We start from the raw sequence: 23,986 nt of genomic DNA on the forward strand, positions 1-23,986 counted from the left end.
CTTCTCTAAGACTTAAGCTCTTAGGCTTGGGCTTTGGACCAGCTTTTCAATGCCAGGCATGAGTTCTCTTTTTCAGAGTGGGCCTCCAATTCAGTAGTAAAGTGGTGGTTACCCCCATAATAGTCATGCCACAGTTGCATCAGTGTGCCCATGTTGCCAGGCACATAGGGTCCATGGCTAGATAAAACTACTGATGACTTTTCTCCTTGTTCACCCATTCATGCGTGTGTGAACACACACACACACACACACACACACACACACACATTTGCTGGGTGTGGTTGTGTTGGTTTTCTAGAGTAAAGGTGAGACTATACGAGTCTTTGCATTAGACAGTTGACATGAGAGAGATTGGTTCTACCACCACCACCACCTCCTGCCACCCCCGGCACTAAACTTAGTCTCTGCTTTTCACCCAGGTATTGGCAGATGCTGTCTCACGCCTGGTCCTGGGTAAGTTCAGTGACCTGACAGACAACTTTTCCTCCCCTCATGCCCGAAGAAAAGTGCTTTCTGGAGTAGTGATGACCACAGGTAAGCATCTAGCCCTTCGTTCAGCCTGTCTGCTTTCTGGTTTGAAAACCATAAATGCCCTCAGTCTTGTGACACCAAAAGTTGCCTTTTATTCTTTTTATCTTTATGCACTTGCCATATACAAATACAGGAATTGTCCTCAGAAGCCTTTCTTCCTCCTTAGGACAGAGAACATAGCTTAGGGGACAGAACACATGTTTATCACTCAAGATTTCTGAGGTCAATGCCCAGCAAACTGTTCCTCCCAAAAATATTCCTCCAAATGTTCAACTTTTAAACAAGGATTTGTGTGTGTGTGTGTGTGTGTGTATGTGTGTGTGTGTGTGTGTGTTTTGCCTATTTGTATGTAGGTGAACTACACACACACATATATATATATACTGGCCTCAAAGGCCAGAAGAGAGTATTAGGTTTCTTTTGAAACTAGAGTTACAGATTTTTGCTGTGTGGGTACTGTGAACTAAACCTGGTTCCTTTGTAAGAACAGCAAGTGCTCTTAACTGCTGAGCTATCTCTTTAGCCCCCACAACATTCAACTTCCTGACCTGTCTTTTCCTGTGGAGAGAGCACAGTATATATGTTACCACGTGACGTCATTTTGATTCTGGAAACAGCATATTACTGGTTTTCTCTTCTGTTGAAGCTTTCCTGCTTTATTAGTGTCACTACTGCCGCATCGGGGCGATTTCTGTGGAGAGCAGGGAAAACTTGTGAAAACAGAAGATCTGGGAGGTTTGTAAAGCACCTGCAAGGTGTGCCTGCAAGGGCATTTCCAGAGAGTAATAGGGTGGAAGCCCTGCCTAAATGTGTCTGGCAGCATCTCAGAGGCCAGTGATTCAGAAAGAGTTTAAAAATGGGGCTGGGTGAAGCCAATTAATCTAAGCATATTCATTCTCGTTCTCCGTCTTTCTTCCTGTCTCTCTTTCTTTCTTCCTCTCCCTTCCCTCTCCCTCATACCCCCACCCACACTCATACTCATAAACATAGCCCTTTCCTGGTAACCGTGATATCTGACTTGCCCTACCACGCCCTCCCCCCACAATGGACTGCAACCGCAGAAACTCAGCCAGAGTTTAAAAAAAAAAAAAAAAAAAACGAATCCCTCCCCTTTAGTTTTCTCATGAATTTGTCACACCCGTGACAAATATGACAGAAACTTGGTGCCATCTGTGGTACCAAGTGGAGTTGTTGCTGTATGTGGTTCAGAAAAGCCTTTTGGAAGTGGCTAGTGGGAGGAATTTTAGAAAAGTTTGGAGATGTGGGCCAGAAAAGCACTAGAGTGTGTTAGCTCAGCTTAATGAGTGATTCCTCAGAGCTTGGAAGACCAGGGCAACTAAGAACATAGAGGTAAGGTTCCCGGTGGGAACCCAGAGTGTGCTGGAAATTTGCGTTCCAGTGTGGCAGAGAGCTCATTTACAGTTTGCCACTTGCCCCTGTTCTTCCCATTTGGAATGAGAGGTTTGTTGTGTTCTGGGAATATGTAAAATGTGCTTTAGTTGTTACAGGGGCTCACAGCTAAGATTTTGCCTTAAATCTCGGTAGACCTTCGTATTTGAACAGTGTTGGGACTGTTAAGATTACTTCTTAGAAAAAGTAAACTAACTGGATTTGTTTGTTTGTTTGTTTGTTTCCAACTGGATTTTTAATTAACATCCTTTTGGAGACCAAGGATGAAATGATGATTTAAGGTGTTTGGTTGTCAGGCTGAGGAGGGGTGGCCTTAGGATAGCTAATCTTGATTGTCAGCTTGATTTGAGAAATGCCTAGGTGTGTCTGTGAGGTCATTTCCAGAAGGGACTAAGCCTGAATGTGGATGGCACTGTCCTATAGGCGAGAGGTTCAGGTGGAATAGAAAGGGAAAGAGGAGAAGGCCCATGAGTACAGGCAATCTCTCTGCTTCTAGCCACCATGAGTTAAGCTGTTCTGTTCCACTTTGCCATGATGGACCAACCCTCTAATTGTTAAGTCAAAATAAAACATCCCCTCGCCCCCCTTTAGATTTCTCTCTCAAGAATTCTGTTACAGAAAACAGAAAAGACTAACGACACCAGTCACCTCAAGGACTAGACTTCTGTATCTTTTTCTGACCGTTTGTTTGCTTGTAGCCAAAACATGTGTGGAAAGCCAGTGAAATAGAACTGGGTACATATAGGTTCCGTGTTCTCACTAGTTGAATGGCCTCAGGCAGCTTGTTAATTCCTGTGAGCTGAATTTCTTTTCTTCAGAATGGAAACAAAAGCTCCTCAGAGGACACAGTGAGGACAAGCAGTGAGGGTGATTTGCTAACACTCCTGGCATAGTGCCTCCCACATAGCCTGTGCCTTAGTTCCTTTTCCTGTTGCTCTGCGCAAATACCCTGATAAAAGCAGTTTAGGTGGAGTTACTTCAGGTCATAGTTGGAGAATCCCATCACAGTGGGGAAGTCACTTGGCAGGAGCTTGAGGCCGCTGATCACATTGCATCTGCAGTCAAGAGGGAGAAAATGAATGTTTTGTTCAGCTTTCTTTCCCCTCATGCAGTCTGGGATCCCAGCTCAGGGAATGGTGCCGCTCACAGTGGGCAGCAATTAATCTAATCAAGAATATCTTTCATAGGTATGTCCAAAGGCCAACCTGGTCCAGATAACCCTTTACAGATTTGCCCAGAGACTTAGTCAAGTTGACAGTTAACACTAACCCTCACAGCATGTAGCACACATCTATTTCAGTCATTCTGAGTCTGCTGTAAAGCCATGATCAGGATTGGTTTGTAGATACTGTTGGGTTTGTTTGTTTGTTTGTTTTGTCATACATTGTATCCCAGGGCCTCATACATGCTAGGTATGTGTTCTACCAAATAGGACACATTTCCTTCCATATTTAGGTCTTTGTGGAATGTCTGGGTCAGTGATCTGTTTCGCAGGATTTAATTATGATGTTCTCTCCCTGGAAGGTCACATTTGTGTGATTTCACTCTTGGTGTGGCTAAGTGTGAAAAGTTGCTAATAAAACCATGGAAGCTGATTCTGTTTTCTTTCTTGGCGCTCTTGAGCCTGTAAGTCTTTCCTTCTAGCCTCTTAAACATTTTACTTTAGAGACTAGTTCCAGGCCAGTTGGTATTTGTGTACAGTGCTTCTTACCTATAGTCAAGAATGATTGTTCAAACACCCATGCATGCCAGTGGAAATGACCACATGAAGTTTAGGCTGTGGACTACAGGGTGAGGAAGGTAGCCTCCTGGAAATGGTGCACAACAGAGCTTCAGGGAGAGGCTGTTAGGTTCAGGTTTCTCAGGTAGGAATCAGGAGACACAAAGATAGGTGAAAACAAGCTCGAGTGTTCAGCTGACCCTGAATGGTCCAGTTGCCAAGGGCACATGTCAAACAGAACAGAATCATTAGCTGCCAGTCACTCTCCTGTCTTTCAGGTACAGACGTCAAAGATGCCAAGGTGATAAGTGTTTCAACAGGGACGAAATGTATCAACGGTGAATACATGAGTGACCGTGGCCTCGCACTAAATGACTGCCATGCAGAGATAATCTCCCGAAGGTCCCTGCTCAGGTTTCTTTATGCACAGCTTGAGCTTTATTTAAAGTAAGTTTAGGAGTAAACAAGTGAAGGAAGCTATTTAAAAATACTTTCTATCAGAAAGCATTGCATAGCCTTTACTTGTTTCTATAAGCACGGAGTTCTCAGGACTGTAACTGTGTGAGGGATACTAAGGCCAAGCCTTGCTCTCCTGTGATGCTGCCTGAGCAGGTCCCATTCTCCCATGACGTTCAGATATGAACTAGAGCGGACCAAGTCATAAACACACACATGCATACTTCTATAAGACCTATACACAAAAACATAGCATAATCAGAAATTTCAAGTCCATAATTTAAGATGGTGTGTGTTTTTTTTTCTTATGTATTGTGAATATAAACACGCCTTCCTAGCTGGGAGGTGCTGGTGCACGCCTTTACTCCCAGCACCAGGAAGGCAGAGGCAGGTGGATCTCTGTGAGTTCAAGGCCAGCCTGGTCTACAGAGCTAATTCCAGGACAGCCAGGGCTATACAGAGAAACTCCGTCTTGAAAAGCCAAACATACACACACACAAACACAAACACACAAACAAAAAACATGCCTTCCTAATCTGCCTGGTGAAGACACTCCTTTTCATTTCAATCACTGGGCATGATCAGAACTGATGTTGCACCTGACAATGCCATTTCTTCATGTGATCTTGCTACCTTGAAGTTGTATCTGAGAAGGAGCAGTCACTCACAGTTGATGACATATTGATCACCGAATGGACCTGAACTGTAGATTACTGTAAACATGGATTCAATGATTCCGGTTCAAGCCAGACATGGTGGTACACAACTGTAAATCCCAGCAGTAGGGGAGCCGAGGCAGCAGAACCCCAAGTTCGAGGGCAACCTAGTGTATATAACAAGATACTGTTTCCAGAAAACTCACCTCTCCCCCACTGAAAGCACTGGCCTCTGAAGTTGTTCTGCACCACGGTAGACCCCACGTTGATGGCACACACCTTTAGTTGTCACTCTCGTAACTCTTCCCTTGCAGTAACAAAGAAGACCAGAAAAAGTCCATATTTCAGAGGTCAGAGCGGGGCGGGTTCCGGCTGAAGGATGCTGTGCAGTTCCACCTGTACATCAGCACCTCACCCTGCGGAGATGCCCGAATATTCTCTCCCCACGAGCCAGTGCTAGAGGGTATGACGCCAGAATCTCAGCAGCTGACAGGTTTTTAAGAAGACATAATATAATGTAGTGTTAGAACGCATCCGCATCAGTGTTCTTTTGTTTTCTGTTTCGTTTTTTTTTAAACTTCAGCCTTAGGTGCGGATTTGATAAGAGTCCCTGTAGAAGTATACATTCTTTCTTCCCAGTTAACCATTTAGTTTGAGAATTTCAGTGAATGAAAAAAATGCTAGCTCTAAGAGGAAGGTGCTAAGTGATCCCTGTATTTACAGTGAGTGCCAGCTGGTGAGAGTGTGGCTGAAGCCTAAGGCTGCTCTACAGAAGCAGAGAACACAGGCAGTTGAGGCCCCTAATGTTAAGTGTTCCATCCTTTGGAGGCCAGCCCAGCACTGTGGCTTTATGACAGTTTGTGTGTACATCCCTACTCTAATGTCTAAGCACCATGTATTCCAAATGGATTTTCCTTGATTATAAAATCAGTAATACTCACTGTAAATAATTACTATTTTTTAAGAAAATTATAAAAAATTAAAGTCACCCATATTTATATATGTCACTGCTAATCACTGGGAATATCTTAACATGCTCCCAATGGATTGATTTCTGTGTTTGTCTCTATTTATTCTTGAAATGATAAAAATACAGAGGTTAACATATAACAAGCACTCAAGTATCTGTCACTCAGAATTAGCGAATCTTAGCCTTTTCCTCCATTTGTTTCCACTCACTAATGATGGAAATCATCTCAGCTAAGATGTAAACCACCTTTTTCCATGTTCATAAATGTAGTCTGTATTGTCTTTTCAGTTCAATTTTACATATTTACTGGAATGTATATTTTATATGGATGGAATAAATGTTTGCATATAAATATCTATAAATTATACTTTAAATTTTAGCATGCTAGATGTGCTTTTCAGTAAGTTAGCTGTTTTATTGCCTGTGGGTTTTGAACCCTCTCTTTCTTTTAGAACCAGCAGATAGACATCCGAATCGCAAAGCAAGGGGACAGCTACGGACAAAAATAGAGTCTGGTGAGGGGACAATCCCTGTGCGCTCAAACGCCAGCATCCAGACCTGGGATGGGGTGCTGCAGGGGGAACGGCTGCTCACCATGTCCTGCAGTGACAAGATAGCACGGTAAGGCCACAAGGGCCTGCTCCCCACCATGCCAAGCCCTGTCCATGCTCAGGTGTTCCAAAGTTCTCTAAGGACTGAGGTTGTACACAAGTGCTTCCAGGGTAGTCTGGAGGGGGCAGGGAGGAGACCATGGCATAGGACACTCCAGTTTTCCCACACCATTTGCTTCAGAACGTTCATCTTGCCTTTTATTACGTCCTTTTCAGCATAGGTATCAGGGTTAAGCCGATTGTATTGGACATTCTACAGACTACGCTATTTTACACAGTTTGCTCCCTGAGGAAAACATGCAAGCATTTCCTTATTAGCAGGGAATGCAGTGTCCGTAGTGGCTGCTTCGCCTATCAGTTGACACTGTGGTAATTGATCTTTACCAACTAGAACAGTGTGAGCCATCCCAGACCAAAGCTAGCGCTCCATGAACAGGCTGCTCTAGTTACCGCATGCCTGGGAAGCAGCTTCTCATGGGAGCTTAGATCCAGGTCAGATTTTAGAATCTGTTTCCTCAGATGCCAGTGTAAGTTCCAGTGGCTCTTCTGTTTTTATGTTTCAGCTAATGTATTTCAGTGGGTGATGGAAAATACTAAAAAGTACAAATGCATGTAAAATCAAACCTCTCTATAGAACACACCCCTGCGGCACCGGGTAGGCGGTTCTGGACTGGCCACCCAGAAGATTTGGAATTGACAAAGATACAGTGCATGTGTTTCTTTTCGCCCCTTTGCATCAGATGAGTCATATGCCCAACCTGATGTGTCCTAATGGCTGAGGGAGGCACATCTCACAGGTGTGGCATGAAACCGATCATCATTCATCTCTTTAGTGTTGCAAGTGCTTTGCATTGAGTTTTCTCCAAGATGGGTTTCATAGGGAAGCCGTAAGACTCAGAGCTGGATTAATCATACATATGCCTTGGACCATTGTCCCCACGCACTGCTGCAGGTTGGGTAACGTAGCTAAAGAAAAGAAAGAAAAAGATTCAGAGGGCCAGAAGTGTGTGAGGTTTTGGAAGCTTTTTGCGTTTTGAAATGTTTATGTAGACTCTACCAATTGAGCCTACCTAACTGAAAATCCAAAACCTACATGCTCCAAACTCTTAGGGCTTTAATGGCTGCCTGTACTGCTGTAGCATGTTTACTCTTCATGCATCTTTCCATTCTGCTGTCCAGATGCTTCTCTGTTTGTGTGTGTGTGTGTGTTGTGAGACTTACTAGTGCTGTGTGTGTCAGCATTTAAGTGTGTTTGTGTGTTGTTAATTCTTGAGATGCTGTTACACGCTAAGTCCATTTTGTTTCTCGTTTCCATTCAATTGTATGACTTTTTTCTTTATGTAAGTCATTATTTCTGAATCAAGTATTCTCACTTAGTCATGCGCTACTCCCATCAGGATGGACACTGGGATTTACTTTGGCTGTCTTCTTCCTGCACCCTGACTTCAGGAAGCTTGTAACAAGCTGTGCTAGGGCCTCTGGGAGTTTAGGAGTCTCACAACTAACGTCACAGAGGGTATCAGGTTGTTGTCACCTTAGCCTACCCCCTGTGTACATATGTTTGCTCCCACCACATTTTAAAGGCGGACATCTTGAGATTTGCATTTCTTCCTCTTATTACTGGGGATGTGGAACATTTCTTCAGCAGATGTGAACCACTTTTTGTTTTCGCCATCTTTAAACTGTATATTTGTATCCTTTGCCCATTTGTCTTTAGATTGCTTTTGTTTGAAGCCTTTATCTTATCCCTGTTTTTAATATTTACTTATTTTATTTGTATATGTGAGTGCCTGCACACATATATGAATACTATGTGCTTTGTATGAGAGAGTGCCATGTGCATGCCTGTTGTTGACTGCACAGTGGTTGTGGGCCCCCATGTGGGTGCTGGGACCTGAACCTGGATCTGCTGCTGAGCCATCTCTCCTGTCTTGGCCCTTTTCTCCTTGATTTGGAGAGATCCTTTTATGTTTGGTATTATTGTCATCCTTTGAGACGATTCAGTGCCTTCTCTAAATCCTTGTCATTGAGTGGCCTTGTCATCTGCTGGAGATGGTGACCAAGTATGTGAGGGCCTGTCTGTAGACAGCTCCTTCTATGCTGTTGCACTGTGTATTTGTATGCCAGGGTCACATTGTTTTAATTACTGTTACCTTTATACCATTTTGAAATCAGCTTCAACCTTTTTTTTTTTTTTTATTCTAAGTTGTTTTGGCTTTCCAGACTTCCTGGAGATTTCATAAGAATTTTCGGCATCCCATTGCTTTTGTATGTTTTGTTTTTATTTTCATGCATGTAAGTTCCCTTGCAACTTTGGTTTGTTGATGTCTTCAAGGCATAACATTTCATTTCCATAAACTTATTTTTTCAATTTGCATTTACTTTGATTTATAGTTTTACTTTGTTGTGAATGGAAAGATACTTGCGTGATTCCATTTTTCTTGAATTTTGTAAATTTGAGGCTGATGTGTTTTCTACCCTGGAGAATGTTCTAGATGCACTTGGGAATCTTGTGTAGTCTGCTTTTCCTACAGTGGAGTGTTTTGTTCGTATTAGATTCAAATGGTGAGGAGTATTCTAAATCTCTTGCTTCCATTTTGCTCTTCCATCTGATGTGTGCATAGGTGAGTGGGGTGTTGGCATTTCTACACGTTATTATGTTGCTGCCTATTTCCTCTTTACGGTCTGTCATGGTTTGTTTCATGTGTTCAGAAGTTCTAAGGCTTGTTTATGATATTCATAGGTTTGTGTGTCTGTTTGGCAGGTGGAAGTCAGTGGATGTTTGCAGAAGTTGGTTCTCTCCTTCCACTATATGGGTCCCAGGGATCTAACTCAGGTCATTAGTGTCCTTACCCATTGAGCCACTTTGCTGGCCCAATAGATGTACTATGTTATCTTGCTGGTGAACTGAGCCCTTTATCATCTTATACTATCTTTTGTCTCTTCTGGGTTTTTGTAGTTTAACATCTATATTATCTAGTTATTCCTGTTCATTTGGTTATCTTTTGCACAAAATACCCTGTTTATCCTTTCACTTTTCAGCCTAGCTGTGTCCTTAGATCTAAAGTAAATTTCTTAATATACCCTGTTATGCTATTAATCCATTTGTTAATCTGGTTTTTTTTTTTTTTTTTGGCTGGGGAGTTTAGTCCATTAACATTCAAAGTATTCTGGGTAGGCTTACTTTCTTATTTCTATGTGGCATGCACTTTTATTTTTCCCTCTATTGATTTACTCTCTTACTGACTTTCTTTTAAAATATCCTCATAGGAGTCTCATTTCTTTTTGTACTTTTCTACAGAACTTCCTTTGTGGCTATGATTTTTGTAGAGATTTTTAAAAAATATGTACATGTGTGGCAGAGGTCTCTGCAGGTGTGTGTGAAGGCAAGAAGTATTGAAGAGCACTGGAACTGGACTTATAGGCAGTTGTGAGCCCCCTGACGTGGATCCTGGGAACCACACTCATGTTCACTAGAAGAGCAGAACCTCTTAAATGTTGAGTTTTCTCTCCATCCCTGAAGTTACGATTCTGATTACATAAAACATCTTAAAACTGTAGCATTCTATTTTAAACTGATGATGTAACTTCAAATACATATAAAAACTCTTCCTTCTAGCTCCACCCCCTCATGCTTTGTCAGTAGCACAGATTGTCTTTGTGTATTTTATACCTATGTACATAGATCTACAGTTGAATTTACTTAATTCCAGATAATCAAAATTACCTGCCAGGTACAATGGTGGATACCCAATCCTAGCATGCAGATATTATAATACACTAAAACATATATTTATTATATATAATAGTTCTTTAAGTTATATTTTTACTCCTGGGTATATATATGTATCTGTGTAAGTTTTATGCATAAGAATGCCATAAATGTGAGGGTGACTGTGGAGGTCAAAAAAGGGTGTTGGGTCCCTTGGAGCTGGAGTTACAGGAGGTTGTGCACCAGGTGACACAAATGAACCAGTTCCCAGGTCTGAGTGAGTACTCTTAACTGTTTGGCTGTCTCCCCAGTACCTGCAGTTACTGTGTCTGTCCACGTGTTTGCCTTTGCAGGAGAGCCTCACGCTCTTACACAGCTTTCTGTTGCTGACTCCTGTTCTGACTCTTCATCTTGAAGGACTCCTGTCTGTCTCTTCTTAGGCCTGGTAGTGACAAATTCTGCCCACTGGCGATCCCTGAGACATAAGTCTTCTTCATTTATGAAGGGGACTTTGAGTACATTTTCCCATTCCTTCTCTGTTCATAAAGTTTTTACTGAGAAACTGATAGGCTCTCTTTATGTGAGCATTGACTTTTCACTGCTGTTTCTTAAGATTGTTTGTCTTGACTCAGATTGAAATCCACTCACTGTCATTTTCCTTATATTTATGCTCATTTTTGTTCTTTGCCCTTGAATCAATGTAGTCCCTTTCTTTCCTTGGTGTTTCGGGCATTTCTTCAAATAAACTTTTATCCCTTTTCTCTTTCTCTTTTGGAATTCCCAGGGCCTACATGCCATTCTGTTTATTGGTATTCATAAGTCCCTTACCCTGTTTTCATCTATATTCTCTGTACTTTCTTAATCTTCTCTGCTGATGGTTTTGATGGCCAGTGTTCAAGTTCACTGGATTTTTCTCCCATTGATTTCAAGGCCAAGTTTTTCAGTTCAGGTGTTTTCTTCATGTTCAGACTTTCTCATGTATTGATATAGTAACCTCATTTTGTTTATGCAGTCTTCTTGTAGCATTGAGTGCCTGTGTTCTCTTTTAGCTCATTAGGTATCTTTATATCTTTAAATTATTTGCCAGGTTACTCATAGATCTGCATTTCTTTAAGGTTGGGTTCTAGAAATGTATTATTACTCCTTAGGTCCATGCTTCTATTTTCATTTTTTGGTACCTTTTATTTATTTACTTAGCTGGGATTGAGCATTTAGAAAAGGAAACACCTCTCCCAGCTGATATATATTGGCTTTGTGCAAGGAAGTTCTTCCTAACTAAGTTTGGTTTTTCTAAGTTCTTGGTTCCCTGGCGCCTGCCTACCAGTAGTCCTAATCTTTTTTTTTTAATATTTATTTATGTGTATGAGCACTATATTTGCATGTATACCTGCATGACAGAGGAGAGTATCAGACAGAAGGCGACAGATCTCACTATAGATGGTTGTGAGCTACCATGTGGTTGCTAGGAATTGAACTCAGGACCTTCGGAAGAGCAGCTGGTGCTCTTAAGGGCTGAGCCATCTCTCTAGCCCCCAGTCCTAATCTTTTGCTTGCTGGTTTTCAGTAGCTTCTAAACTCTAGTCGTGTCCCATAACTGCCTAATCAGCCAAGATGGATGCCAGTCCTCTGAGCAGGCTTCAGATAGGCAAGATGCTGGTTTATGACCTACCCTGTTCCATCTCAAAGTAGGAAGGCTTTCCCAAGCACTGTATACTTGTCCTTGTAGGGAGCAGCCACAAAAGGCATGCCAGACACCATGCACTTTCCTGTCCCTTCACTGCTATCTCTGCTCAGTTTTATAGTGGTCTGGATCTTATAGATTCTCAGTTAAATACGATTTCTAACATTAATATTTACCAAAGTTCCACTCTAGTAAAAAAAAAAAAAAAAAAAAAAGGCCATAAAGTAGTAAGAAAAGAATTCTAACCCTCAATCAGTATCAAGTTAGAGTCTAGATTAGAAACAACCTTGATGCTTTGCAGCTCAAAGGCACTGGTTTGAAGGTGTGCTGAGCGAGAGGCATCTGCCTTTGGCTGAAGGTAAGTCTCACAAACAAATGCCAAAGTCAGAATTCTTAAAACTCTGTGTCTTTTATTTCATATTAAAGAAACATTGCTTTGAGCAAAAGCATAGGCAAATTGATAGAAATAGGAATGACATAAGTTTTCACAAAAGACAACAAAGCTGAGAAATAGCTGCTCAGGAAAATCTTGGTTCAAGAATAGGAAAGGGGCCAGAATGATGTCAGTTAGATGCAGGGCCTCCAAAGAGGCTACTGTGGAGATCTGAATAGACACGTGCTCGGCAGAGGTCACTTGTTTCCCTTGTAGAAGAGCACTACAGCATTCTGAAACAGGTGGAAAATTTAGGGCTGCCATAGGCTGAGGGTGGGAGGGTGGCACTAGAGGTCACCATAGCATCCAGGTGGCCATAGAGTGAGGGCAGCCCCAGAAAGGTTGCCCTTAGGACAATGAGAGGCCCTGTGAAGAGGCCTGAGAATCTTCCTGGGACTGCTAAGTAAGTCTATGGCCTCTGCTGCCCGAGGATGCAAGAGAACAGACAGGAGGCTTGTTTGTCTCATTCACTTGCTCAGGGCAGATGGTAGATATGCAAGGCCTGCTTCATGGACAGAGAAGGGACCTTCCACAGAGGCAAGGGACGCTCCTAGAAGAGCCTCACTGCATGCAGATATACATGAATTTCTCTGAAGACTGTGACATGAGAGCAGAGGGGAAAGAGACCCACAGCAAGGTACTATCCTGAATGGGCTCCTTGTCTGAGCCAGGGCTGTGGAAAGAGGTCATGATTGAGTCAGTGTGGTGCTCTTGCTGTGTGTTTTCTGGTCAGTATCCTTGGGTGCTCAGGGCCAGGTCAGGCTCTGCAGTAGATCAGTTGACAGCACTGTGTAGCCCATCCTCAACCAATAATCTGAGGCAAACAAAAACAAAAGAGCCACAGACCAGCCCTGAGCCCAGCATGACAGTCCTAAGGCCAGGAGGTGGGAGCACCTATTATCTTCTGCTGACAAATGAGTCCCCCTTTCTGGGGCCTGAGCAGGGAAGCTCCTCATCCAGTGCCCTGGCCCAGATGGACATGGAACCCGGGCAGACGTATCTAGGTGTGTGGTTGCAGTGTGTGTGTGCATGTATGAAGGTTACTTGGTGGATGGATGCTTTGCCACATGGAATCTGGCTGTATCTGTGGTGTTCTTGTACAGTGGTCTGGGAAAGTGGGTGTGACTATTCTCTGTAAGGCTGATTGACATGAGCTTGTCTTCCAGTAGAGCTGGCTGAGGAGCTCTGTTCTCTGCCCAGTGCCTCAGAGCTCTAGAAGCTCCTGGGATCTCCTAGGAAGTATGTGCTCAGAATTAATGACTCCTGACAGATGCTGGTTTTTGCAAGATTCTGCATTACTACCCAGGGGACTGAGTTCTGCTAAAGTCATCTAAATCAGCAGGGTTCTCATCTGCATCAAAAGGAGCCCTTGGGCCTCCAGAGCTGAATCATTTTGGATGTTCTCTAAGGATTGAGAAGGCTGTTTTAATTTCCTTTTTGGAGGGTAGAAAGAATACATTCTGGGAATTATGGGTTGTCCATTCAGCATTTTGACCTTCTTTGTGGGGGCTGAGGGAGATCACAGCGACTAGAAGTATAAGTTATGTGAAAGACTGGTGAGGGAGTTCAGTGGGTGGTACATGTGTTCCCAGTCCTCTAGGCTGAAGCAGGGAGACCAGGTTGCCTGGCGGACAGGGCTGAAGCTCGAGGGGAGCTGGTAAGAGAGAGCTGGCTGTTGGACATGTGCTATTTTCTGGACATCTGCTGGGGGGTTCCTTCAAGGGAGTGGACTAGACCAGTCAGTGTCTTCCCAGGGTTGTGCCGGCTGCTGCAGGGAGAAATGAAGGGCCAGACCTCTTGCTTCCTTCAGGAGAGGGCTCAAAGGCAAGGGCAAGAGTGGCATCCTTTGACCCTGGCCTAGGTGTGATGTTAGCCAGAAGTCAGAAGTCAGAAGTCAGTTCTTAAAGCAGATTCTTAAGATGTGTTGTGATGGCAAGGGAGAGATGAAGGTGATGCTAGGTGTGGCCGAGAATAAAAAAAAGAAGCGAAAGGAGGATATCACTGCTCAGGTATAGTGGAGGAGAATTATTGTAGATATAAGGGAGAGTGTAGCCAGAGGCATCTGGAAGGGTCCAGAAAGAACATGACCAACCAGCCTTCCAAACAGAATCATGTGAGGAGAAGGGAGAGAAAAGAGGAGAAAGAGGAACCAGGAGCAACAGCCAAGAGGGGCAAACAGCCAAGAAAGGACCACATAGCTAAAATGGCTGGGTTACATAGTGAAGAGTAGCTAGGGTAAGGGCAGTCCAGCCAGGGAGACTTCGTAACAAGTAGGGACTCAGGAATGCTGAGAAAACCTGGCAGCCAGTGTCTGCCTTGATGTTAATTAGTACCTCAGCTGTTTGTCCGGGCTTGAGACCTAACGGGCCTGAGCAGCTGGAGGCAGATGGCTAAAGCTTAACTGGGTACAGCTCTACCCAAGTGAGTCTCAGCAATTGCTTATGTGGAGACTTCCCTGTTGCTTACTGGCCATGACCCACGAAGCACCCATCTGCCTTCTACTCCCTTGCAGGTCAGAGGCTGAAGTTCAGCAGGGGGTCTCCTGGGTATTCAGTGGGTATACAGTGACAGTAGGTCCAGGGTAAGTTCAAGGTTGGGCCTTGGGGGTTTTCCAATCAAGGGTCCTCCTCTTGACACATCTGCTGATGTTTGTAGCATCACTGCTACTTTCTTGGACTTTTGCTTCATGTACTTCGGGGGCCCTCTGTCCTCAAGTCTCTTCCCCTGTACTATTGGCATTACTTTCTAAAATGCAGTGCTAGTCAGTCTCTCTCCATCGACACCTGTGTCAAATGGGATTAAGTTACTTCTAAGTCGCAAGTCCTCCAGAATCGGCTTAGGATCTCACCCTTCCCCTTAGTGGTTTCTGGCCACCTGGATAAACCTTGTCTTCTGGCCTGTCCTACCTCTCCATGATTATCCCCCCACCCCACCCCCATCCCAAATCCCTTGTCCCAAAGGCTGGAGTATGTCCTCCTGCATGCCCTCTTTGGGGCTATGCCTCAGGATCAGCTCAAGGAGCATTTCCTAAAGTTGGTAACCACCTCTGTGTGTAGTCTCTCTCACTCCTTTTCTCACAGAGCCCTGTACTCTGCCTTAAACTGCTTGTGTCTCAGTTCCTCGATCTTCATCTGTTTGTTTGCCTTTTTGGTGCTTTATTGTTTAGCACCTGGCCTGTGTTTTCTCCTGTCCTCTTCCATCACCAAAGTTGTTTGGTTTTCAGTGGTTTCCAGGTTGCTCCGCTTCTCTGATCTGTGGGGTGAAGAGAGCAAGCACACAGTAGGCCAGTGGTATGTCAGGGTTGCCACTGCAGATGTCAGTCAGTGGTGTGGTAACTGCCAGCTTGTTGTCACTCTCTGTCTCCAGTGCATGCACCACAGTTGTCACCCCTTCCCCCACCATGGGGCCACCATCCTCTGAGGAGCTTCCCAGGAGACACAGCCCTAGATCCCTGATTGAGCAGCCATTCAGTTAGAAGGAGGGAAAGTATACATAGTTGCCCTTGTGAGGTTTCCCTCAAGTTTTTCCACAAGAAACATGTGGGCTTCTCAATACCTTTTGAGAAATAGCCTCCAAGCCCGGCATGGTGGTGCATGCCTGTAATCCCAGCACTCAGGGAGGTAGAAGCAGGCGGATCTCTGTGAGTTCAAGGCCAGCCTGGTCTACAAAGCTGAGTCCAGGACAGCCACGGCTACAAAACAAATAAACAAAACAAAAAATAACAATGACAACAACAAAACCTCCAGAAAGTGTTGTCCATAAGATTGACCTGGAGGCAAGTCATAGGGCATTTCTTCTTGATTAATGATTGATGGGGGAGGACCCAGCCTAAAGGGGACAGTTCCACTAGGCAGATGGTCTTAGATGGCATAAGAAAGCAGGCTGAGCAAGCTATGGGGAGCAAGCCAGTAAGCAGCATTTCTCCATGGCTTCCACTTCAGCTCCTGCTTCCAAGTTCTTGCCTTGAGTTCCCACTCTGACTTACCTCAGTATTGGAGAATGACTGCCCTGAGAGTTTTGAGAGGAAATAAGTCCTTTCCTCCCCCAAGTTGCTCTTAGTTGTGACATTTTATTACAGCAATAGAAACCATAAAACTATGGCCCAAAGTTATCTTATGGTACAAGATAATTTTTAAAAAATAATTTGTTTAAAAATTGAACTGCCATGTCAGCAGTCTTCACTGCCATGGTCTTCACCTTTTGCAATCCCTTCAGCATTCTGTGTGACTCTTGAGCTGTGTCTGTATGTAATGCCGTACCTGTGTCTACTGAGATGTGCTTCCTTCTCCCTGCAGCTGGAACGTGGTGGGCATCCAGGGGTCCCTGCTCAGCATTTTCGTAGAGCCCATCTACTTCTCCAGCATCATCCTGGGCAGCCTGTACCATGGGGACCACCTCTCCAGGGCCATGTACCAGCGGATCTCCAACATAGAGGACCTGCCACCACTCTACACCCTCAACAAGCCCCTGCTCAGCGGCAAGTACCCTTGCTTCACCTTCCTACCTCAATCCCCTGAGCTCACAGTGTCTGGGTCCTACACATCACCCCACCTGGAGCCAGTGTATGGCTGCCAGGCAGGAGCAAAGTCATTAAAAAGGGAACAAGACCTTGTCTCTGAGCCTCTTGGCCTGGTCTCCAGAGCTGTTTAAGGCAGTCCTTCTATAAGACAAATGCCTTTCTGCAGTTGTGAACTCTGCTAGTCAATACAGAAGTTGCAGGAGCCTGACACCTGTGCTTTCTCATGTACTTTATATTCATTCCTGCCCCTGTGGCAAAGACTTGGCATTCTTCCCCAGACCAGCTAGGCTGGGGTTTGGCAACCATACGTCCCCACTCAGATGCTATCCCAAGTGCTGCTGGCATCTGCCCACCCAGCTTCCTCTGAGCTGTGGTAGATTTGGCAGCTGTGCTGAGTATACCTACCATACCATGCTCTCCTTTATCAGTCCCTTCTCCTGCCCTTTACACCTTTATTACTGGTTTCTTTTCTTTTTTTAGAGTGTCAGTGGCTAACAGTAAAGTGAACAGGAGCTTTTGAATTCAAAGGTCCTAACTTCTAAGCCCACCCTTATTTAAAAGGACACAGTTAAGGTATTTTTACTCTTTTAAAAAAAATAACATTTTACTTACTCCTGTAAGCTCAAAACTAAAACCATATCCTAAACTAAAAAAAAATGCTTTTTTTTGGGGGGGTGCATGTGTACTCTGCCTCAGTGCCTGGCTGCTAGCATGTCTTTAACTGTAAGAAAGCAGTGTGGACTTTTATTTGACAGCATGTCTGTCAGAGCATATGAAGTAAGCAGGGAAGGGGAAAGATGGAAGTTATTTAGGATCAAATATTGCAGCTCCCTATTCCTTAATTTTTTTTTTTTTTTGTAACCCATAAGACCTGATGCTTAAGTTAAACTTGGAATATTGATGCCCTTTGGAGTATTGTTAGTGCATGAATTTCTCATGAGTCATGAAATTTTCAGCGTGATACATTTGGAGGAAGACTACTTCATTAACTATAATAAGGTATTTAAGGGTAAATGCTTTATAAAAAGATGTTTGTTTAGCTCACAGTTTTAGAGACTGAAAGTCCAAGATGAGGGGGGCTTCATCTGTTCAGCATCTAGCTCATGTGGGATAGGAAGGCATCACAACAGAGAGAAGAATGCATACAGAGCCCATGGTGTGGCTGGAGAGATGGCCCAGCAGTTAAGAGCACTCAAGTTCAGTTCCCAGCACCGACCTAGTGGCTCACAACCTCGATAACTCCAGTTCTAGGCAACCTGATGCCTCTTCTGGCTTCCACAGGCACACAAACAACCAGGATGCATCACACACACACACACACAGAAACACACACACACACACACACACAAATTTGAGAGAGGGACAGAGAGACAGAGAACCTGACCTATGGCAAGAGAGCAAGGTGAGGGTCAGGATCTCCGTTTATAAGAACTTGCTTTCCAGGAGCTGACCGGGGCTCTATAAGAACACTGATCCCCAGTGAGGGTATGTGCCCAGTGACCTACTGCCTCCACTAGACCTTGACTCTGAAATGTTCCACCACCTTTGCCTCAGCTCAGAAAGTACAAGCTTCTGAATGAGAGCACAGTCCAGCCAGATCCAAAACATTTTGAGTGTTCAGCTCTGGTTATCACTATCTTGTATTCATTCATAGAGTATGAGAATAAGATTAGATAGAGGGCACACAGTTGCCCCAAAGTAACTGATTAGACTATCTAAGCAATATTCCATCAAGAGCTGAAATCTGAAGTGGACCTCATTTATAAAAGTTAGATGTGTTTTATTATGTTTTATGTATATGAAATTCATCTATATGTAAAAATATGACAAATACCTTCAGGATAGAATGTAAAGTTACTATTGTGTTCCATATTTTTTTAAGAGTACAAAGTATGTAAAATAAAAGTTGTTCACTTCTCTACATATCATCTCTATTCCTCATGGCCCCTCATGACCCCTTCATTTTTGCAGTCCTTGCCCCTGGCCTATCTATATTCCCACAGACAATGCCTGCAATACGGCCAACAAAGTTGACTCTGCAGGTGGCAAAAGGAGCACAGCCCTCTGTTGACTGCCTTGTTGGTAGCTTGTGCACCTGCTTCTTCTTTTTCCCAGTTATTGGGATGGACCAGTACCTTTTCTGATCCTTCTGGATCAGGATTATGGCCCACTTTCAGGAAGCAGGGTATGACTCATGGCTGAGCCCCTGGACAGCACCAGGGTCATTGCAGGGTGTAAGCTGCTTCCCTTGAAAACAGCAGTGCAGTGTGTGTTGCTGCTGTTTTGCTTTAATGAGGACACCTTTAGACTAGGATGCCTGTGAGGCTGACAAGGGTTAGCGCCCCCCAAGAAGTCAGGCGACCCAGGGACTGAGTAGAGGACAGGTAGGCACACTCCTGCTCCCACAGTCCATAGCAAAGTCAGATCCCTGAAGAGTTGAAGATGGAAGCAGATACCATAGTAGGTATCACCAGAAACAAAAGCAGTCAGAGAACCTGATACCCTCTTTAATTTGTGAGGTCACACTTTTGTTAAGTGCCCATCATGGCAGACCCTTTGCAGTTCTCTGGGATGTTTTCTTACATCTAAACAAGTGGCTTGAACAAAAGGACAATTGAGACATCAGTCAGTTCTGTCAGCCTCTTGCTGAGCTGAGCAGGTGTGGTGTAAAGTTCATGCATTTGTTATAGTTGGAGTTGTGTTTGGAAAACCCTGCCTCCTCCCCTTTTACCTGTGTGAATGGCAGCTAATGTACCATGTGAATTGTCATGTCTTTAGGAAGGAACATAAGTTAACACGCACATAACACAAGACAATTAAAGTTACCAAGACAAAGTGACCTAAAAATTCACAAATCTTGATAGAAAATCCAGCGCTGGGCTGCTTCTTGTTTTGTTTTAAATGCAGCCACACTTAAAATAAGGAGAATCAAGAACTTACGTCGTTGAGAACTCCCTGGTGCGCTCTAGGAGCATGAAGCCGCACCTACTACTAATGTCAGCTTAGATTATAGCTGCCACACTCAGCTTTTTAGGCAAATGCTGGGATCCGAACTCGGGTCCTTGTGCTCATGCTTGTGGGGCAAGCACTTTACCTCCTGAGCCACCTCCCTGGCTTCATTTCATAGTGATTAGAAATAGAAACCTCTCCAGCTTTCTCAGCAGCTCTTTCCCGATGGCTGCATATCTAGCACTTGCATGTTTCAGGGGAGCCTGGTGTCAGCTCCTGTCCAGCAGGTTCCCTGACTTTGATCATCCTCTGACCAAGACCATTGTCCCAGGCTCATTGAGATACAAGAGGGAAGTCCACTGGTAATGACTGCACCCACAGGAGGGCTCTGGAGCATGAGTGACAGGCTGCTAGGATGGTGTTGGGGTGGACTGGGCTTTTTAGTGCTAGCTTTAAGGGCAATATTATCACAAGAATGGACAAACAAGGGGGCATGGATATATGAATCCTAGGAGTGCAGCCTTTGGGGGAGAGGGGTCCTGGGGAGACAGTAGGACTGCCAGGCCATGGGGAAGCTGTACTCCTCCCTGCAGAAGTGCAGCGGCTGATCATTGGTGGATTCACTTTTTGTAAAGAAATAAGAGTAACAGTTCACAGTTACTCTGCCTCTCGGCTTAAGGAATTGGTTCTCGGTGGACACAGCTACTCAGAGGACCCCTCCTGCCCATGTCTGGTGGCTCTCTGGGCCACCATGGGCAGGTACCATGTACATGGCTTCCCTTAAAGTTCATGCCTTAGGGCTAAGGATGTAGCTTGGTGACAGAACACTTGTCTTCCATGTGAGGTCCCTTGAGGCAGGCCCCCTGGAAGGAAGGAGTGGGGTGTTCAGTTTCTTAGGTGCAGAATAAAGACCAGTGAGTTTCCATTAATCTACTAGTAAGGACTAATAATTTCTAAAACATGAGCCCATAGTGATCATAAATACCTGCATTGTTCACTGCATACACAAAATATATGAAACATGTTTTAGTCCCTGTGAAAGTACATCATTTCATAACATTCAGTTATGTGAAGAACTTATTAGAATGTGCCTTTGAAGTAAAAATAAGATAAACTGTCCGTGCCAGCTCTCCTGATTTTTTCAGCTGAATCCATCGTTAGACCAATTCACAGTTTCTCTGCAGTTTTGTGTTAAAAGTTCTTATTTAGCACACTTAATTTACAACAACTGGGGACTCTCATTACCAGCTAAGTCATTCCCGTTTTATTGGTTTCTGTGCGGTGCCCTATGATCAACTCATTACCCTAGTTCTCACTTTGCAGCCCCAGAGAGATAAGCTGCTCATGGGTGTCCGTCCTCATGATGTGTCAGCCCTGGAGACTTGAAATGTGCTCGTGACCGTTTCTAGCCTTCTGTTCAGATAAAGTATATGGCTAGATTGGAACCTTGGGCTAGCTATTTTCTTTTTGCCTTATTTGCTGTTTTTGTTAAAGACAGTGGTTTACTTAGCTTAAAATATAAAGGGGGAGGTTTTCATTTTTCGAGTTTTACTTCTTAGCTAATTGGCCATTTAGCTTTGATGTAGAACATCTCAGGTCGGGTACATCAGATTCATTCAACAACGGTCCTTCATTCTGGGTTTGTCACACAGAAGTAATGCAATTGAAAAGGAAGATGACATAGTACACATAGCTATTTTCATACAAACAATCCAATTTCATTGTGGTCAGAGACTCCCACAAATTGCAGCTAAGTGGACATTCACTCCTCCTCCCCTCAGAAAAGGACAGTCTTGATGTTTTCCATGCAGCAGTTGGGTAGCTCAACAACAAACCCGAAAGAAGCAGTTTCAGAGGCTAAGATGAAGCTGAAGCAAGGATCCATGGGAGAAACTTCAGAGGGTGGCGTTCTCAGAGGAAATGATGTGATTCATTAAGTAGCCCAAGATGCTGAGTTGTCCAGCAAAGCTGCAGCCTTGAACAAGATCATTTTCCTTCACGCTCGCTCGTCAGGAAGCTGTCTTGGTGTTAAATGCTGGGTAGGCTGAGCACACACACTTCTTGGCAAGAACCCTGCTTGTACCTTATTTACTTACAGCAGTGCTGACGGCTGCTGGGTAACACTGAACCAGTTGTACATGGTAACATTGTGACACTTTCCTTTTGAGCAGTTCCCATTCTTCCAAAGTGTAACATTGCCTTGTGTGTGTGTGTAGATAGCCATGTATGTGACCAAACTCTTGTGATTTGGAAAATTCTAGAGAGTGTGTAAGAGCACCTCTCTCCTGCTTCTTCCTCTCCTTCTCTCCCTCTCTTCATCTCCTTCCTTCTCCTTACTTTCTTGAAAGGTTTTACTATGCAACCCAGGCTGACCTGGAACTCTTAACCTCCTGCCTCAGCCTCTTGAGTGTTGGGATGATTGGTGTACATTAATTACCACATTAAGCTGCAAGGCTGCTCTAGTTTTCTGTTAATATCTTTATCAGGCATAAAATGAGTTGAGTTGCATCTCTTCCCATTTGTTTTCTGGAAGGGTTTGTTTTCGGTTGATATGATTTCGTAAATGTTTGATTGAATTCATAGTGAAGCTATTTGGTGGAAGCTTTTTTATGAGGAAATTACAAATTAATGATTTATTATTTTATTTTATGTGCATTGCTGTCTTGCCTGCATGTATTCTGTGTGAGAGTGACAGATCCCCTGGAACTAGTTACAGGCAGTTGTAAGTTGTCATGTGGGTGCTGGGAATTGAACCCAGATCCTTTGGAAGAACTGCCAGTACTCCCAATCACTGAGCCATCTCTCCAGCCACAGGAAATTACAAGTTAAATGTCTGTTACTTCTTCACTAATCTTTGTCTTTGAGTAAGTTTGGTGATTTTATCTTCAAGAAATGTGTGTGTTTCATTTGATTTGTAAAATGTGGGTGTAAATGTGTCCCTGATTTTTGTCTTACCATCTTAATCTCTGTGGCATCTCTAGTGGCACTGTGTCCCATCCTGGTACTGGTGATTGCACTGGCTAGTTTTATGACAATTTGGCACAACCTAGAGTCATCATGGAAGAGAAAACCTCAGTTGGGAAAATGCCTACATAAAAAAGGGCTGTAGGTAAACCTGTAGGACATTTTCTTAATTAGTGATTGATAGGGGAGGGCCCAGCCCATTGTGAGTGTTGTTGTACCTGGGCTGGTGGTCCTGGGTTCTATAAGAAGCAGGCTGAGCAAGCTGGTAAGCAGAACCCCTCCATGGCCTCCGCATCAGCTCCTGCTCCCAAGTTCCTGCCCTGACTTCCTTCCATGATGAATAGTGACATAGAAGAGTAAGTCAAGTAAACCCTTGCCTCCCCAACTTGCTTTGGTCATGTGTTTCATCACAGCATGATGAATGCCTCCCCTAACTGAAAAAAAAAGAAAGAAAGAAAGAAAGAAAGAAAGAAAGAAAGAAAGAAAGAAAGAAAGAAAGAAAGAAACCCTAACTGAGACAGTAGTTTGCTGTCTTCTTTTTCCAGTCAACCTAACAGTATCAATTCTTTAGTCATCTTTTAAAAAAACAGTTTCTGCTTTCATTCATTTTCCCTATCTTTTTTTTATTTAATTATTTCTTATTTCTCTTCATTATTTCATTTTTCTGTGCACACAGTATGTTGTTTGCCCTTTCTCCAGTTCTTGTGCTAGCAGAAGTCATTGTCTTTTACTGCTTTTATAGCATTTATAAATATCTTTATGTTGTGTTTTCATTTTCACTCATTTCAAAACTCCTTGTCTATAGGTTATTTGCAAGTGTGCTGTTTACTTTTAGAATATTAGAGGGGTTTGCAAAAATGTTTGCGTTAACAATTTCAAGTGAACTTTCATTTTATAATCTAGGTCCTTTTAAATTTAGTAACACTTCTTTTACAGTGCAGTAATGTTCTGTATCAAGCTGGTAAGAGGGCTTAATGGTTAAAGACACTGCCCAGCCTGATGACCTGTGTGGATCCCCTTAGTGCACAATGTGGAAGGAGAGGAACCATTTACCACAAGCTGCCCTCTGACCACCACGTGTGTTCTGTTAATGTACATGTGTATTATATATATATGTATATATGTATATATATGTATGTATATATATATATACATACATACACACACATACACTTCTGCTAGTACCTTGAAGAACTAGAGGAAGAGCAATTAACACTCTGTGTACAAAAAAAAATAAAATAGTTAAGATGAAAGAGAAGTAACATGTGTATGTATGTATGTTTGTATGTATGTTTTCAAGACAAGTTTTCTCTGTATATCCCTGGCTGTCTAGAACTCACTTATTTACACTTACCTTTTTCTTTCTACTCCACC

The 23,986-nt window shown here is 43.5% G+C and overlaps 1 protein-coding gene across 8 annotated transcripts in view; it reads left to right on the top strand.

The window, feature by feature from the left end:
- Positions 1-23,986, top strand: part of Adarb1 (adenosine deaminase RNA specific B1) — a 122,344-nt gene that overhangs the window by 90,225 nt on the left and 8,133 nt on the right. For 7 of the 8 annotated variants that reach the window (XM_060369302.1, XM_021630935.2, XM_021630937.2 and 4 more), the window contains 5 exons: positions 420-534; positions 3,940-4,108; positions 5,088-5,266; positions 6,196-6,364; positions 16,476-16,657. In XM_060369302.1, the coding sequence (XP_060225285.1) occupies positions 420-534; positions 3,940-4,108; positions 5,088-5,266; positions 6,196-6,364; positions 16,476-16,657 (814 nt within the window). The remainder of the gene's footprint in view (positions 1-419; positions 535-3,939; positions 4,109-5,087; positions 5,267-6,195; positions 6,365-16,475; positions 16,658-23,986) is intronic. The other variant, XM_021630934.2, reaches the window with a different exon arrangement.

Source organism: Meriones unguiculatus, chromosome 16, assembly GCF_030254825.1.
Source record: "Meriones unguiculatus strain TT.TT164.6M chromosome 16, Bangor_MerUng_6.1, whole genome shotgun sequence".
In the NCBI taxonomy this organism is placed as follows: Eukaryota; Metazoa; Chordata; class Mammalia; order Rodentia; family Muridae; genus Meriones; species Meriones unguiculatus.